The 18,896-nt window shown below is 37.3% G+C and overlaps 2 protein-coding genes across 2 annotated transcripts in view; one reads left to right on the top strand and one right to left on the bottom strand.

Annotated features, from left to right (window-relative positions):
* Positions 1-496: 496 nt before the first annotated feature.
* Positions 497-1,243, bottom strand: mrap (melanocortin 2 receptor accessory protein). The gene is made up of 3 exons (XM_079886938.1): positions 1,099-1,243; positions 929-1,025; positions 497-642 (listed from the first exon to the last, which is right to left on the bottom strand). Exons 1-3 carry the CDS (start codon positions 1,205-1,207, stop codon positions 573-575), a joined length of 276 nt encoding a protein of 91 aa, XP_079743064.1. The 5' UTR covers positions 1,208-1,243; the 3' UTR covers positions 497-572.
* A 1,477-nt stretch (positions 1,244-2,720) lies between these two features.
* The window catches only part of wdr62 (WD repeat domain 62), a 40,647-nt gene continuing 24,471 nt past the window's right edge, over positions 2,721-18,896 (top strand). The window contains exons 1-11 of the mRNA XM_079885200.1: positions 2,721-3,114; positions 3,299-3,390; positions 5,422-5,484; positions 5,574-5,631; positions 8,252-8,422; positions 10,895-11,032; positions 11,610-11,792; positions 14,416-14,576; positions 16,274-16,463; positions 16,539-16,688; positions 18,729-18,892. Of these exons, the coding sequence (XP_079741326.1) occupies positions 2,983-3,114; positions 3,299-3,390; positions 5,422-5,484; positions 5,574-5,631; positions 8,252-8,422; positions 10,895-11,032; positions 11,610-11,792; positions 14,416-14,576; positions 16,274-16,463; positions 16,539-16,688; positions 18,729-18,892 (1,502 nt within the window). The 5' untranslated portion in view covers positions 2,721-2,982. The remainder of the gene's footprint in view (positions 3,115-3,298; positions 3,391-5,421; positions 5,485-5,573; positions 5,632-8,251; positions 8,423-10,894; positions 11,033-11,609; positions 11,793-14,415; positions 14,577-16,273; positions 16,464-16,538; positions 16,689-18,728; positions 18,893-18,896) is intronic.

Below are 18,896 nucleotides of genomic sequence, written 5' to 3'. Positions count from 1 at the left end.
CAATTTCAAGTTCATATCACAATTCTGACCTTTTCTTACAATTTTAAGTTTAAATCTCACAATTCTGACTTTATTTCTCAGAATGGCGAGTTTATATCTCACAATTATGAATTTATTTTTCAGACATGAGACTTCATATCTCAGAATTGCGACTTTATTTCTCTGAATGGCGAGATCATATCAATTACGAGAACAAAAGTTAGAATTTTTGGATAAAAAGTCGCAATCACCTTTTCTATTTTCTGTGACTGAAACGAGCTTCCATGCTTTTGAGATTACCATCTGAAATGACAAAACTGTCAGTCATCTATTGACATGATCACATGTTAATATATATACTTTTTTTTTCATATATTTGTAGTTACCATTTAGTAAATACTGTGTGTAATAAGTTTTACATTTCAGAAATATTATGTACATCTGATTTTCCATCACTAAATTATGAGATACAGACACATTGATCAGGATATATCATGGTTTAATGTCAGTTCGTTGGCAGTGATTTTTCTCCAGTGCCTGTTTTCACTCGTGTTCACAATCAGATCTCATCATGGCTTTGTGTCTTCGAGTGTCTAGTATCTTCTCTGAGGAGATCCATAGCCTTTCATTAATGGCAAACCTGATTTTTTGACACGAGGACCCCTATAAACAAATAAAAATATAATAATATTCACTTTTATTGAATTATCACGTCGTTTGTTAAGCTTTAAAGACTATCTAGAAGGCTTTTATCAATTAGCTGAGTATGTCTATAGATTCAACATGTCTTGTTAGTTTATTATTAAAAATAAATAAAATTCAATTAGAAACCATGAACAAAGCAACTGCACAAATAAAGTATTTTTAAACAGTGAAAAATGAACATATCTAAAATGACCACAGTGTGATAAACATGTTTATACAGTGAAATTATCTTTTTCATTCTTACCTTGGTAGTTGCCCTGTGTGTGAGATCAGTGACAAAATCAAGAAGAAGAAGCCAATAAATGCAGCTAGAATGATCCAGAATATTAGCACAACTGAATCTAGAGAGAGAAAGACAGTTAGACGTCACATCAGCTGAGCTGTGATCAAGAAGAGAAAGTTAAAGGAGCTCACATCTGTTGTACTTCAGTGCAGTGGCGTTCACATAGACTGGGTCCACGTAGTCGTAGTAGTACTCGTAGTCCAACACGTATTCAGACTCCGGCTTAGTGGAGTTCTTCATTGTCTTTCGGTTCGGTGATGTTGTGTGTGAAGCTGAAACGCCACCAAAAGCCTGACTGATTTTAAATCCTTGATCCCAGGAGAAGCACAAGCCACACCCCCTTTTACTATATTTCTAGATTAGACTAGATTTTCTACATTTATTATACAGCTGAGTTTCTCTTCAGTTAAAAAAATAAAATAAAAATCAATGAAGGAATGGATGAATAAATAATAATAGGTATAATTATTAATTCAATTTGTGTATAATGATTATTAATAATTATTTATTTGTTAAATGACAATAATAACAATTAGGATTATTACTATTACAATTATTATTGTTGATAATTATTTATTAAATAACTAATAATTATTGTTTATACTAATAGATTCTTTATAATTATATATATATATTTGTGAATATAGGATATTTCTGATTTAAACTTGAACATTTCTTATTCAGGTGAATTTCTCTGAATTAATGAATGAATGAATAAATAAAGAAAATTGTTTTTACTGTAATAAATAATAATAAATAGTACTATTATTTTTCTTAATTGTTATTATTAATTTAATTATTGATACAAAATTATAACGAGATAGATAATAAGATAAGTTCAATAATAATTACAGCAGCATTAATAATAATTATGATTATTACTATTATTTATTATTATAATTGATTATGTATTAAATAAAGAACAGTAACAATAATTATTATAATTAGTAATTATTATAATAATTTTAATTATAAGAATTAATGAGTAATTAAATCAATAAAAGTATTATTTATTATGAATTTAATAAATAACATTATTATTATTTGTATCATAAGTTTAATTATCAATAATAAAGCTATAATTATTATTTGTTAAATAATTATAATTATTACTATTATATTGATTATTATTATTGATGAGGATTTATTAAATAACAATAATTATTATAACTGTTATTAATAAAGATACTGTTTTTATAATAATAATTATTATTAATATTATTATTTGTGTTATTTCGTAAGAATAAACAACAATCGTCAGAAAGATGTTTTTTTTTGCTGCTAATAACTAAAATGTATTTGCAAAAATAAAGTGAAAAGGGACCTCTAGTGAGAGCTTTAAGTCTAAAGAATCAGTGAACCAAAATATATCTAGCATCCCCCCAAAAATATTTGACATAAATTATTTGTGTCCTGTTTACAAAATAAAAAAAAAAATCAAACATATGGTGTTACATTTCAAGAACGTAATGTTGTGTCTATCCTAATGTTAAACCCATTTGTGTCATTTTGAAAAACTGTAAATGATTCTTGCTTACATTATGTTTATGATTTATGATTATGTGTTCAAAAATTATGTGTGATGGATTTATGATCACAACTTTTGCAGTGATGATAATAAGTTAAGACGTCTGGGCGAACCCATACATGAATCGACCAATAGTGAGTGAGCTACACGAATGATCCCGCCTCCCTTGCGGGATTCATCCAATCACAGAACACGGTGTATGTTTGAAACGGCCAGTCTCAGATCACATTACATGGACTTCATTGCCTACAGCTGTTTGTACATTGTCGAAGTTTCGTTTTCAGCCGAAAATCAAATAGAAGTCATTTCATCGAACTTTATAAACTAAAACTTTTGATCCACAATCAGTATTATACCGAGTATAAAACATCCGAGCGTTCGCGTGTCTGACCAATGGACAGCATTTAACGCGTTTTAATTGCAGACGAATATGTGACTTCAGAGTGTGGATTATTAATTGAGGCGTTTTAAAGAAGAGAGTTGCACTATGGCGGATGGAGCGAGTCTAAACGCAAGTTGCTTGACCTCTCGAGCAAGGAAAGTCAATAACAGCGTTTCAATCCCAGCGAACATGAAGAGAAAAACCCGACAGAGCAACAGACGAGACATTCATAACCGGGTATGAACAACACCACTCATGATTCACAGGCCAGAAAACTCAACGACTCTTCCTGTTTTTGTTATTGTTTGTGTGTCGTTCATACTCATACACAACTGCACGTTTAATGCATTGCGTTAAATGTTGACGTGCACGAGATGGTTGGGTGTGTGAAGTGCTTCATGAAGTTGTGTTGTGATTGCAGGTCGTCCTGGAGAAGGTCCTGGGCATCAGTGCCTCCAGCAGCAGTGCTTTAACCTGCGACCACAACACGGGTTTAGTGGCTTATCCTGCAGGGTAAAGAAGTTACCACTGTCTCTATACGTGTTTTCTGTGTCCAAGTCCACACTTAAAGGCATATGTCACTCAAAAACGAAGACTGCCATTTACTCACACATTTGACTTTCTATTTGTAGAAAAGTTAATCTTTGAAAAATGTTCTGACTGCTGTTTTTCCTTATAATGGAAGTGAATTATGACTGGAGCTGTCAATCTCAAAACTGACAGGCCCAAAGTAATCCATACGATTTGTGTGTTGTTACTCTTCTGAAGACATGGCTTTGTGTGTTGGCAACAAACCGAAATTCGCTGTAGCTGTCAAATATGGTGCCATCAATGATGGTTCTTCACAAGTCATTGGAGAGTCAGTGGCGTTTGGGGCTAACGTTACATGAGTCTGTTAACTTGAGTCTGTTTCCTAACTTATCCCAAAAATTAAGATTATCCAATAATTGACTCGCCCTCAAGTCATCCTAGGTGTATATGACTTTCTTCTTTCAGCCAAACACAGTCGGAGCTACATTAAAAAATATCCTGGCTCTTCCAAGCTTTATAATGGGAGTGAAAAGAAAGCACAGCATCCATCATAAAAGTAATCCATACAACTCCAGGGGGTTAATAAAGGCCTTCTGAAGCAAAGCAATGCGTTTTTGTAAGAAAAATATCCATATTTATAACTTTAAAGCCTGTAGTCACTGGCTTCGGGTAACGTCTGTACGCCAGTCTAGTTCCGGTGGAAGAGTGACCTCTGACCCGATGTAGGATGTAGCGTAAGCTTAGGTGAGAGTAGACCTCTCGCGGTTCAAACTAATAGGGTTGGGCAACAAACTCAAGCTCCTCCGATCGTCTTAGACTTCTAATTTGTGACGTCTGCGCTTCCACGATTAATAATGTCAGACATCATTCTTCAGCCAGAACTAGACTCGAGACCGGAAGCCAGTGATTCTAGTTTATAAAGTTATAAATATGGATATTTTTCAAAAACGCATCGCTTCACTTCAGAAGGCTTTTATTAACCCCCTGGAGCCGTATGGAGCACTTTAATGATGGATGATGTACTCTTTTGGGCTTCAAAATCTTAATTACTATTCACTCCCATTATAAAACTTGGAAGAGCCAGGATATTATTTCATGTAACTCTGATTGTGTTTGGCTGGAAGAAGAATGTCATATACACCTAGGATGACTTGAGGGTGAGTAAATCATGGGCTAATTTTCATTTTTGGGTGAACTAAACCTTCACATTTAGTTTGTTGCATTAAGTTTTCTTATGATGTCCGAAGACTTGAAATATAGATTTGTTTGGAGGACTTTTATTGTCCTTTTTTTTCTATGTTTGGAGCTTGACAGCTCCAGTCCCCATTCACTTTCATTTATAAGGAAAAGCCTGCAGCCTTTCTTTAAAAAGAGCAAGAATAGTTAGGCTATACAGGTTTGGAACAACATGAGTAAATTACAAGTTTTGATCTTAGGTGATCTTTAAACTTTCCCTCAACTTGTGGTTATTCTGCTTGGACACCTGAACAAGAGAGAAGACTAGTGTAAAAGAAATGAATACTTTTATTCAGCGTGGACACATTAAATCGATCAAAGATGATAGTAAAGACATTTTATAATGATACAAAAGATTTATATTTCAAATAAATGCTGTTTTTTTGTTTTTTTTTACTTTCTATTCATTGAAAATTCCTGAAAAAATGGCTCAGTTTCCACAAAATTTTAAATAATTAATAATGTTGAAAACACTGACCTGAGCACCAAATCAACATATTAGAACGATTTCTGAGTCAAGTGACACTGAAGACTCAAAATCTAGCTTTGCCATCACAGAAATCAATTGAATGATACTTTACTTGCATATTAATAAGTTCACAATATTGCTGTTTTTACTGTATTTTAATCAAGTAAATGCAGCCTTGAGTAGAATAGACCTTTTTTTTTTTCAAAAACATTAAAAAAATTGTACTCCAATCTTTTGAACAGTAATGCAAACTGTGAATGATTACTTTCTTCTGTGAACTAATGCAGATATGATGTTGTGTGTTTCAGTTGTGTTATTGTCATCCTGAGCCCAAAGACAAACAAGCAGACTCACATATTTAATACATCCAGGTAAACAACACGCTTATTGTCTTTACTTCAGTAGCGTAGTGTTGTCCATTGAAACTGAATTAAATCCGAATCATGTGTTTGTTACTTAGGAAAACCTTCAGTGCCTTGGCTTTCTCGCAGAATGGAAAATATTTGGTCACTGGTGAGGTAAGTGTTCGGAGATGTTTAATGAGGGCCAGAAGAATGACGACTGTGCTGAATGCCCTTAGAGGCAGTCTCTCACTGATTCGTACGGTTATCTTCTGTATATGCGGTAGAGGAGGGCTCACGTCTGGGCTTCTCCGTGCGCTCCGACACATTCCTGCTCCCCGGTCGTCATAGCGAGGCCCAGTGTCTGTCCCAACTTGGAAAACCAACAGAGAATCGCTGTAGCGACAGCAGATCACAAACGCAGTGCAATGCCTGCTTTGCTTTTTTAGCCCTCTGACTAATAATGCTGCGTATTGCATTGGGGAGTTGGCAGATAATTAAAAGAATAGATCACTCAAAGAAAAAAATTGAGTGAAAAAAGCCACTGGAAGATCCTTTAGATATTTTTGCTTGAGCGTTTCACAGAAAGAATAGCCTCGAATGGGTTTGGAGTGGCGGTGATGCAGATTTCTCAGTTTTGCGTGAACTATTTCTTCAACGGTTTAAGTTTGAGCGGAGTCACAAGATTGATATCCCTGCAGCTGCGTTTAGAGGAGGATTAGTCACCATTTAAACTCTTGAAAGGCACATGTTGTCCTACATTCTCTGACACATGATTATTTATCGGTGGCTGCTTTTTCCACTCATGCTTTTTCTCACTATGTGACCGTGTTGAAAACTAGTAAATAAAAATCTAATCAAAAATAGCATACTGTCATACTATTTCTGCAGTGTGTACGAATAAAATATCCAAATGACCTACTACATTAGCCTAAATTAGTGTTTTTAATATAGCAAAGACTTTATATATAGAAAGTCATCATGGCGTCACTGCAGCTGCTGTTAGAAGCTCCTGGTGCCATAAAAACATTCAGTGTTCTGAGACGCGTGCTTATGAAATATACGTTTTTTTTACGCTAAGAAATATTTATGGGACAGTTGATGTCAGATTTTGTTGCTGTTCAGCAAGCAGTTTTTGAGATTTCAGGATTCCCCCATTCAAGTAGACAGGACTTTGTCTTGGATGCCTGGAATAGCTGCCCGGAGGCGTTGCCAATATGGCCGCTGAGTGAACAGGCTTTCCTTGAAAGGGTCTTTAATATAGTCACGATAATTCTCATTATTGGCCACAGTAGAGTGCACATCTACTTTTTCAGCAACGTTGGTTCTGGATGCGTTTTATTTTTTAATTTTTCACCTAGGGATTTAAAGGAGAACTCGGCAACTCTAGCGAACTCTAGTCACTTCTTCGCTGATTTTCCCTTTTGTTGTCGCATGTTTTCCCCACGAGCTCCCCCTACAGCTGTGGGGGGGCGTATATTTCACAACACGGTCGTAAAAAACTCACTTGCGGCGGCCTCCTCCCCCTCTCTACCGCTGCTCATGTACGTTTGTTTTGATCGGAGCAAGCCAACTGTATCGTGTGGAGCTATGTCTACCGAGGTGGGTAATCTGGTAATACATCATACATGCGTGTGTGTTTATGTCGAATTGCCGTAAAGCAATTCGTGTTTCGCGCTCGTTCTCGTTCTCGTTCTCGCTTCTCACGAGACTTCCAATTTCTATCTTGACGGGACGGTAGTCCCCAAGTTGCAAGGTTGGTTTTCCACCTGGGAAACGCTGGGGGGAGCGGGGAAAGTCACCAATATCACCAGAATAGGTTGTTTAACCATCCAAATGAATTCTAGACAGTTTTATTAAGTTAAAAAAGTTACCAAGTTCTCCTTTAATAGAGTTTTTGTTAAGGAGTAATAACCATGAACCGAACAAAATCGGACTGTACTTAACCTTTTTAATGAGAAAAAGAACTACAATCCCATGAAGCATTGCGAATGACATAAAAACTCGAAACAAATATAACGCTATTGTGTAGAATGTTAAATGTGTGTAGAATCAATTTATTCAGTTTATTGCAAAATGTATATATAAAACATTTAAGCAGTTTGATAGCGTAGGGAGACTGTGTGAAGGTGTGTCCCATTTTGCGTACTTTTGCACTATTCTGGGCCGTTTTGTAGTGTAAATAGTGTCAAAATAACCATATAAAATTCATACACTAGATGTTTTGTATATAGTACAAGCACATAGTGTATGGTGTGTCATTTGGGACACAGCTTGACTCTATTACGTCATTCGCAGTGCATTGTGGGAGTGGGCGGGGCTAAAGAGTTATTCTGTGAACGCCTCACATTACCAGATAATCTGCGCCGAACATCGGAACCGATCGAGGTCCTCGACAAGATTTTTTCTCAGATTCTCGGGAGGGGGTAAATCGGGCATAAATCGGCCTAAAAATCCTGTAGTGTGAGCCAGGCTTTAGAGTGTTTTGCTTGTTTTGTTTCTCTGATTGGTGGAGATTTTTGCAGAATCATGGGTAATGTAGCTTTTCATCATAGATGCCGCTGTTAAACGCTAATAATGTGAACTGATGGCTTTAACAAAGAACAACCTCTTAGCCCAGTTATCATTCAAAAGAAGTTCCCCTATAGAGAAAATAAATAGGCTTTTTTACTCTCGTAACTTGACTGGTGCACTCTGTATAGTAGGGTAGACAAATCTGGATGTGGGGAACCACACATTTATTATGATTTCATGCATTATTTTTACTCTTCTTCATCTGTTCCCTGTTGCTGGGCAGAGCGGGCACATGCCCTGTGTGCGTGTGTGGGACGTGGCAGAGCGGGCGCAGGTGGCAGAGGTCCAGTGCCACAAGTACGGGGTGGCGTGTGTGTCGTTCTCCCCCAACGGGAGCTATATAGTGTCTGTGGGATACCAGCACGACAGGACCGTCAGCGTCTGGGAGTGGAAGGTGGGTGTGACAGACGGCTGCCGGGATGCTATGAATAGTTGTTTAACCCCAGACAAGTGATATTGGACTCTGAGTTTAAGATTACAAAGACAATAGTGTGTTTACAGGCAGTGTATTAGTATTCTTGAAATCTTGACAACTTAAATTATACATGGGCTTGAAAACGGTGTTCTTGCAAATCTGTTTGCTCCCGCTAATGTTGCTATAGGAAATAGGGCTGTCAAAATTGCTCAAAAATGACGTTCGAATATTCCCTCTAAAAAACACACGAATATTCGAACTTCTGGTTGCGCATTTTGTCAATGACGCGCATTACGTCAATGACAGGACAAATTAATACAAAGAGACATAACTACTTGTATAGGTAGTAAATTTAAGTTTAAACATATTTGACAATGTATTACCAACACAAAACCAAGTAAATAAACTAATGGCCCAAGACCGCATCTCTCTCTCTCTCTCTCTCTCTCTCTCTCTCTCTCTCTCTCTCTCTCTCTCTCTCTCTCTCTCTCTCTCTCTCTCTCTCTCTCTCTCTCTCTCTCTCTCTCTCTCTCTCTCTCTCTCTCTCTCTCTCTCTCTCTCTCTCTCTCTCTCTCTCTCTCTCTCTCTCTCTCTCGCCCTCACGCTCTCTCTGCGCATAACGGTTTAAATTAACAACAACAATAAGCACATGTTGAGTGCTGATCAAGAGTTTTGTGCAAGCAATTTAAGGTCGCGACTCTTGTCCCAAATATAGCAGGCTTTTTTCAGTGATTGAAACAAATGTATTAACATTATAAGTTTTACAGTATAGAACCGACATTGAACGCTCCGAGCGAGCTGTGCTGTGGTAAACATGGAACTTTTCTGTTTAACGTTAAATAAAATGAGGCACACAATTCCGAGAAATATGACAACAAAGAAATTTTACCCTGAGGTTCATAAAAAATAAAGTGCTATTAAAAAAGAAAAAGCCTACTTACATTCTTGATGCTTGTATTAAAAAAAGGAAAAACTGACTGCAATTTATTCCATTGTCTTTTTAGTGCACTGTCAACTTTCAGCAGTGACGCTGTGCTATACAGTGCGACTCGTGTGACCTGTCCCTCAGGCAGCGCGCGCGCCCACTCGCAAAGCAGACAGCCGCGCCTCTGCTTCCGCGGGCGTGTTTTTCCATATTCGAAATTCACATTCGAATATTAATTTTCACGTTCGAATTCCTGTTTTTTAAAACTATTCGAATATATATTCGAATTTAGAATATTCGTTGACAGCCCTAAATGGAAATAGCAAATTTGTTAATGTTTTCCCCTCTGTGTGCACCTGGTATTAAAATGCGTTTTGGTTGATCGGATCACAAGTAGACGAGAGACACGTTCTCGTTTACACCTGGTGTTTTAATGGTGTTTCACTTGTCCACTTTCAACCACTTCTGTCCTGATTTCTTCGAGGGGAGGGTCTATGGGTGGTAAATGTGTTTTTCGATCTAATGGACAAAATAAGCTTGTGCAATTTACATATGAACACGCAGGAGACGATGGGAAAACACAGAGAGCAGCAGCTTTGGTTTCTGATCTGACAGACACAAGATCACGCAGAATGTGTGTGTGTTAGAAATCAGGAATGGTGAGAGAACATTGCGCTTGGTACGATTATAATCTTCGATCCAAACTTGGGTCTCCATCTGACAAAGTTTAAATCCCGTCTGGCTAGTGCGCTTCCCATAATGTTTTTGACTAACCCTGGAAGTGGTGGAAAGTGGACACTTGTGATCCGATCAACCAGAACGCATCTTAATACCCGGTTTAAACGGGGCCTAAAAAATAAACTGTAAAGAGTCATTGGAGACTTTAGATCATTGGACTTTAAAGAATCAGGAGTATTATTATGTCATCATAGCTAATGCTGTCTTCAAATGCCTGTGGCTGGGAAGCTCTGTCCGCTCGCGCACAGTCATGTCCGGACAGCTTTCAAAGGATACTCGAGCGCGGATGGACGAGTTCGACACATGCACAGTGCAATTGCTTTTTCATACTCTACCTTGAACAAACTAAATAATTATATTGTGAACAATAACCTGAATTCAAAATGAAAATGATTCATTTCTATCACTTAGTTACACCTGGTATCACAAACAAGCAAATGTTTGTTAGTGTGAAAGCCGAGTGACTTTACCCCATTCCCTACAGACTTGCTTTCTCTTGTTCTCGATGTTGAGATCATAGATATACGTAGGCTATTTTATTATTATTTGTATTATGTTGCACCATGTTTAAAATCAACACTTTGCAACTCTCGTATCTGGAATTTTGCGGTTTCCAGTTAGTAAATAAGACGTCACTCACTTATTCATGTGAATCTGAACTCAAAATGAGGATATTTGCTCAGGGAGTGTTGGACGCTGCATAGGGAACTGCCAATCGGGACACAGCTTGTGAGTCTGGTTTACAAGAACACATAACTAATGCTTTTAAATCTTCTCCTTGCTTGTAGAAGGGGACTGTTATCGCATCCAATAAGGTGTCCAGCCGTGTGCTTGCTGTATCGTTCTCGGAGGACAACAGCTACTTTGTAACGGCGGGGAACAGGCATGTTAAGTTCTGGTACCTTGACGCCTCAAAGGAAAGACGGGTGAGACGCTTGTTGCTACAGTCCACAGATGCACTGAAAATCCAGTCGTTGAAAATGTGTTTTTAAAATACTTAATATTTAGAATCATTTTAATATAATTTTTTTAAATGTTATGGATCTTGAGATGTAGTTGTAGAGGGACAGGGGCAAGTAATTACCCAAAATGGCAGCATCCATTTAAGATTTTAATAAATATAAGCATATACACAGAATATGTTTTATTTTTGCATGCTGTTTTATAATGTGCTACAATACACTGAGGTGCAAATAGCATCTGCCACTATCTTACACCGGTTTACACTTCGTGCAACGGAAATATTGCCATTTTCTCTTAGTGTGAATAGCATCTGCAATTTTATTTTGGTGCCATGATAATTCAGTTCTTTTCACAACATTAGAACTTCAAGTGTGCTGATATGAATCGAAGTGTTTAGTGCAGTTTCCTTTGTTTGCCCACATCCTTCTGTGCCTGTGCCTGGGTTTTTGTTTTCTAACCAAATGGAGCACAAAACATATGCTCACGTTTTCTTCATGTCATTGGTGGCGATTGTCACCTGTTGTCCTGGTTGTCCTGCAGGTGAACAGCACAGTGCCTCTGATTGGTCGCTCAGGGCTGCTCGGGGAGCACCAGAACAGTCAGTTCTGTGGTCTGGCGTGTGGCCGCGGCTCTATGGCCAGCAGCACCTACTGCATCACACACACGGGTCTGCTGTGCCAGTTCAACAGCAACCGACAGCTGGATTCCTGGGTTGATCTCAAGGCAAGTCACGCACTGTGCCCTCATTTCATTTCTGTGATCCATTCAAAACCCTTTAATAGGGCCGGGTTGACAAAATAAATTTCTTGATTTTAATCCGATTTTGATTCTCAAATCAAAACTTCACTTAAATTTTAGTCATATTTCGCCACCCATCCAAGAAATGGCAATAAGCTTTGTTACTTTTGATATATAACTGTGTCAGCTGTCAAATTCTGCCCGTTTTATTATGAAATTCAAATGATAAATACCGTTTTGGCACTCTTTAATGTGACTGCATGAAATAAACATGAATGAACATCAGAAGGTAACTTGTATATAAATATACAGTAGCGGCTAAAAGTAATGTCTGACTTAAGAACATTGACTACTTCATCCTTTATTTAAATATAGAAAAAAATGTAATGACAGCCAAGTCAATAGTTTTTATGACACCAATTGTCATTAAAAAGTAATTTATTATAAACTTATTATAAAAACGGTCTTATGTAGGCTACAACTTAACGTTTCTATTCAAATCAGTTGGTAATTTTAAACTTTAAAGGGGTCATGAACTGGATTGTTTTATTATTTTATAATGTTCCCTGGGGTGCCCTTATAATGTTAGTATGATTTTTACATACAAATTTTTCATAATTTATAAATAAAAGCCATTTTTCCAAGCCTGATTTCTGCCTCAGATTTGAACGCTCCGTTTTAAGGGGCGTGTCTGCTGTGAGACTGCAGTGTAAACGCCCACTGCTGTGATTGGCTGACATGCTTGCATATGAAATAGCTAGTATTACAGGAACTCTCTCGAAAACTTTTACTACGTTTTTACTATTACAGCTATCGAGATTAACAAATCGTGAAAAGTATCGTTTAAAGCATTATATTTAAATCTATTCCATCACATGAAAGGTTGCAGCATGATGAGCACTGACTGAGCAGATGACAGACAGTCTGTTGATCACGTGAATAAAGATCTTATCATTGCAACGCAATTTTTGCACTCTCACAAATGCTTACACCAAATCACAATGCAAACACGATGTGAGTACACAGTAAGAGCTTCGTTGTGTAGTGTAACAGTGTCATTATGTCATCACGAGTTTGGTAAGTGTCCAGATAAGCTCTCGCGGCTCGCGCTGTGCTGTTTGATTGACAGCTTGGGCGAAAGGGATCGTTCTTTGATCGCTTTCTGTAGGCTATATAATTTAATAACAGTTTAAAAAAAGATTATTTTCATAATACTACGAGAAATTATGTGAAGTTGATCGTTTAGTCACTGATGCATAAACAGTATTGAACGATTTTAAGAGAATCTGAACTTGAATAATTGCACCGAAATCACTGATCGCAGATCAGGCATTAGAATACACATGGTTACTTACATGTTGCTGGCAGATCCGTGTCAGGAAATTGTGATTGACTGATTTAATAAAGTTTAACCATGCTGGAATCCGAAGGAAGCTTATGCAGACTGTCTTCTTCCACAACCAGGCGCTGCACAATATTTAGTAAACAGCATGTTTATTGCTTGTAGTAGCTCGATCCGGTTTAGCAATCATCATGTCGTCCTATGTTATTTAGCATGTTTGGGTGAATCGGTGGGCGGGGCTAAACAGGCCGTGTTGAAGTAGGCGTTGATCTTCTTTTGTGGAGGCGGTGTTTTATCCTCTTTGACGTCATTGTTCCCCACTTTGAAAAACGAGTCGTTTGCTGAGCCTGATGTCTATAAAAGCTTTTATTGGACTAACAAGGTAGTTTTCAGTTCTGAAACTTACAGGGTATTATTATAGTATGATGATCTCTTATATGTCAAAAGCTCAAGGAAACTTTGATTTCTCAGTTCATCACCCCTTTAATATTCATTCATATGACCGGGTTCATACGACAGGGTTCCCTGTATAGTTTACAGCTTTAGTTGAGATTTTTATCCTTGAGGAAAAATGTACATATATTGCACCTGATTTGTTTCCAAATGAACTGATATCAAATTGAATCGCAAACTTATGTATCAAATTCAAATCTAATCGAATTGTGAAATTTGTGCTAATGTCCAGCCCTACATTTTGACCCCCACATATTTTGGATTTGCCTTTTCAGCAGTCCATTCCCAATTGCCCTGTAAACTTATTTATTTACTTGCATTTTTTATTTTATTTTACTTCTTAAACTCAGGCATGAATATATTTAGCTGATCTAAATCTTTTTAAATTGCTCTATATCAATAATTTTAGTAAATTTGAGTACACAATGAATTTCAGTTGATTTGAACTGAACTCCTATTTGTCACTGAGACATGTTTGAGTAATAAATATTTTGTAGGGTCTTACTGACTAAGTAAGTACTAAGTGTTGGTGCTCCAGGAAGGGGAACAAAATAGGTTTTTCCTATCGCACTGAAGAGATAAAATTCCACATCCAGGCACATGGAATTTTATCTCTTCAGTGCGATAGGAAAAACCTACAATTGTTTGCGTTTTGTTCCCCTTCCTGGAGCACCAACACTTTTAGTACTTACTTAGCCAGTAAGACCCAACAAAATATTTATTACTCAACATGTCTCAGAGACAAATAGGACAGGCTTTATAGGATGTTATGTGTAAAGTATGCTGTCATGTGTCTTTGTTCTGCTTCTGTAGACGACGTCAGCACAGTGCTTGTCGGTGAGCGAGACGTTTGTTTTCTGCGGCTGTGCTGACGGGACGGTGCGTGTGTTCAGCCCTCAGGACCTGCGCTACATCACCACTCTGCACCGGCCACACTGCTTGGGAGTCGATGTGTCTCAGGGCACTCAGCCTGGGTAAGAGACTTTCAGACCCGCCTGGGCTGGAATAGAGCTAAAACCGCCATACGTTTGTTGATTTAAAGGAGTTTTATGATGCTTTTTAATGTTTTCCTGCTTGATCATTCACATTTGTAGAATCTGACTCGTCTTCGAACTGATACTTGAATACAGATAACATTATTAACGGTATACAATTGCATAGAAGCCTGGGAAGCTGAAGCTCGTAATTTATGGTATGGGGCGTTACATTTCCGACACATGCTTGAGGTGTTTGGCCAATCACAGCGCACTGGGGCAGTTGGCCAATCAGAGTGCACTGGGTTTTTCGGAAGGAAGGGCTTTGTAGAAATCAGCTTGTTTTTAGGCAGACTTGGAATAGAGGAGCTGCAATAATGTACAGTATGTAAAGAATGTGTTTTTTAACCTTAAAGGATTATAACCACTGATCTATATAATGTCATTCTATATAGATCAGTGATTATAACCTATTCTAGTACACCCAATAAACAAAATATTTAACTTTTAAAATAGCATCAAATGACCCCTTTAAACTTTTCAGTCAATTGGTTAAAAACGCATTGGTTTCCTTTTCTTGCAATTTAACAAAACATTAATGTTTGCATGCCAATGCCATTTAAGTGTCATGATGTTAGATGCAGTCGCATGTTAAAACTAGTGCAGCTTTGACAGACGTGTCACGAGACCACTGTTTTTGTTGCACTCCATCTAGCAGTTTTTGAGTGAAAAACCAAGATGATTAATGGTTTCTGTAATTGAGTTTAAATAAAACTATATCTGATCTGCAGTTTTTCTACTTTAAACAAAAGGAGGAAAAATAAATGTTTAATAAAATAAATCTCCTGCTTAAAAAGGCTGTGTGAGCGAGTGAATGAGGATGTGGGAGGAGAAACAAATTTCACGTGTAGTCCAGTGGAATATTGTTCAAAGCTTGCAACACAGAGTAGAAAGCCAGCATAATGGCTTAATCCAGATTTATGATCTCACTTACCTCTCATTCTTCACAAATCCAAATGTTTCCATGTTCGCTACCATTTATACTAAAACTTTTATTCTTTGTACGTCACTCGTATGCTGAAATCTGTTAAAAAGTAACGCGCAAAATGGCGTATTTGGTGTACCTTAACTTTGCATTATAAATCACAGCACGTTTCAGATGATGAACACAACTTGTATTCCAGAAAATACGATACTTAGAATTCAGACATATAGCTTTAACTTCACAACTGTTCCAAGTTTAATGTTGATTAATTTGATTTACTTTGCATTCATTGAATTAAACATTAACTTAAAATATATAAAAACGTTAGCTAGTGCTAAAATAACTAAACTAAATAAACTAAAGCTTAAAAACTATAGACATTTATAAAAAAAAAGCTAATAAAATGACACAAACAAAATTATTAACTTTTACTAGAATTATGAAAATAGAATATATAAAAATAAAAATATTAACAAAAACTTTAATGGTGTAAAAAAAAAAAAAAAGATTTTAAAATATTTACAAACTATAATAGTCTGTCAAAGATATTGATGCAACTCTGGTGTGTAATGTTGGCACAATAAATTCATTACCAGTGTTCTTGTGGTTTGAATGATCTCGTATGTATAATTGTTTAAACATTTTCCATTAAACATCGTGTTAAAATCAAACGTTAAACATCAAATGTTGCATATCTTTTCTCTTTTCTTAGGCATTTGTTCGGTGCAAACCCAGAAGCACAGTATCCAGATACCCTGGCTTTAACCTTTGACCCTGTGACCAGGCACTTGACGTGTGTGTATAATGACCACAGTGTGTACGTATGGGACGTGCGGGACATTCGCAATGTTGGGAAGGTCTATTCAGCTCTGTACCACAGCGGGTGTGTGTGGAGTGTGGAGGTGCGTTACTCACAGACCAGTTCATGTTGAGATTATCAGATGAACCGATTTATGAATGCATAATATCCTCTGCAGACCTACCCTGATCTTGAAGATTCTTCAGCATGTCTGTCGCCTGGATCTTTCCTCACCTGTTCATCTGACAACACCATCCGCCTGTGGAAAAGTGAGTCCCCGCAGAGTCACGGCTCGGCTCTCGGCCTTCGACACAACCTCTACAGCCAGGTACGGACTACTGCTAGTCTGCATCATCACCGTTTACAAATATATTTTCAGAATTTGTCTGAACAGCAGAGAATGCATATTTTGTCTTTTTATTTATTTGTTTAGGGTTCGTATGGTCATGAAAAACCTGAAAAATTCATGGACTTTTAAAATGGCAATTTCCAGGCCTGGAAAAGTTTGGGAAAAATAAATAAACCCAGAACGTTTTTGGAAAAGTCATGGAAATTGGTTTCACAAATACCTGTATTAGGGCTGAACGATATTCTGTTTTAACATCGACATCGCGGTGTGCGCATGAGCGATAGTCACATCGCCGGAACATGCGATGTGAAGGGTAGTAGCACTCATGGTGTATTAAAAGAACGATAGCACACAGTAAACACGAGTTTGTTGTATGGCTTGTTGCTGCAGTGACATTTGCACGTTCCGCGTGCCTGGACAGTGATTGGTTCGCTGTGCCGCTGCTCACCGCTCACAGCCAACATTCACTGGCAATCCTATAGCTAAAAATGGGCGACGAAGAGGATCCGCCGCAAAAAAAAATATGATAACTGATGATGATTTCGTACCAAAACTCAAAATCAGCTATTTGGAACTATTTCGGCTCCAAAAAGGAGGATGTTGACCAAAAAGAGGTACTTTGCCTGGAGTGTTATAAAGTTGTGGATGGTTGTCTTTTTTAAAAAGTCTTTTGTCTTTTATTTTTCGTGTTCGCATTTATGAGGAAAAAACAATGTTACGTGACAGTTCTCCATTACGGACGCGACCGTTATGATGCGGCACTAAAAGAACTGCTTTAAAACTTTCACAGAGACCTCAAACAGAAAGCACAAAGCCTTTCTTTAAAACGAATTTCGTTTTGTATTAATTGTATCTTAATTTTAATCAGTGTTTCATTATCCAATTTCCTGGATTTAATAAATAAAAAGTTAATATAGCAGACAATAAATAATCACGACATGGAGGCGCCAGCGACTGAACAGCTTAAGCTATCATCCATGAACCGAAACCCGTAGCTTATCTATCTAAATATATCTATTATCTACAGAAATCTCTACTTTTAAAAATAACCATTCAAAACAAAATAAAAATGTATGAAATGTGCATTTCTCTCCGGCGTGTTCACTACTGCGAAGATCGCGAGTCAGTCTCATCAGTATCGATAGAGAATAAGATTTTTTTTACTTATTCTGAGGAATTAGGCTATAGCCTAATGAACAAACAAACATCTGTTAAGAGCGCCGCCATGTTGGATTGCGTAGAACGTTCACCGAATTCTTACAGAAATATGTTTGAATTTTGGAATAAAATATTAAGTGACCTTTTTGTCACTTGTAGTGAAGCTTGTTTATTAGTGAAATTATTAATATCATGGAATGGTAATTATTGACTTTAGCCTGGATTGATGGCTCGCAATATATATCGTTGGGAAAAAAATATCGCAATCTGTTTTTTTTTTCCAATATAGTGCAGCCCTAACCTGTATAATAGAATATATATGAATGTCGGAGTGTGATTGCAGGTAGTGCGCATAGTTTTACTAATGCCCCTCATTTTCCAAAGCTAAATTCAGGCTGTGGTTTAACTGATAATATTGCTTAAACAAATTATAGTACTCAGGATTCATGATGTTATGTTCACAGTCGTAGTCATCAGTTACCCACCCTTATGTCCTCCTAAAATACTTTTTGTTCATCTTTGAAACACAAATGAATATATTAAAGTCATGAAATCAAAAATTGACCCTATTTACTTTGTTAGTGCACATTATTAGTCTTGTGGTGAACAATTAATCCATGTAACTTAATACACAGAAAAAAAAAAGGTTTGTCTTTAATCAAAATCAGAAAATTAGCTTCAGCTCTGATGTCAGTTTGATGGCTTGGGTTGAATATCCTTAAAGGGTTAACATTTTGATTTTTGGGTGACTTGGATTAATCCACTTGATTCATATGGAGAACTTGATTCATAAATGATGACAGAATGGTTTGCCAGTGTCTTCTTGTGTTCATTGATCTATTGTATGTGAATGTGTTTCAGGACATTGCAAGGATAGTGTATGTGGACGATGACACGCAGTTCCTCAAAGCTGAGGCTGAGAAAGCTGAGGGAGGAGGCCAGGACGGTAAATCTGGGATCAGGGTGATGGAGATCAGCCCAGATGGACAGCATTTGGCTGCTGGAGACCGCAGTGGGAACCTGAGGTGA

This window comes from Squalius cephalus (genome assembly GCF_949319135.1).
Source record: "Squalius cephalus genome assembly, chromosome: 11".
NCBI classification, from domain to species: Eukaryota; Metazoa; Chordata; class Actinopteri; order Cypriniformes; family Leuciscidae; genus Squalius; species Squalius cephalus.
The sequence above is the reverse complement of the archived record's forward strand: the minus strand, read 5'-3'. Positions and strand labels throughout refer to the sequence as shown.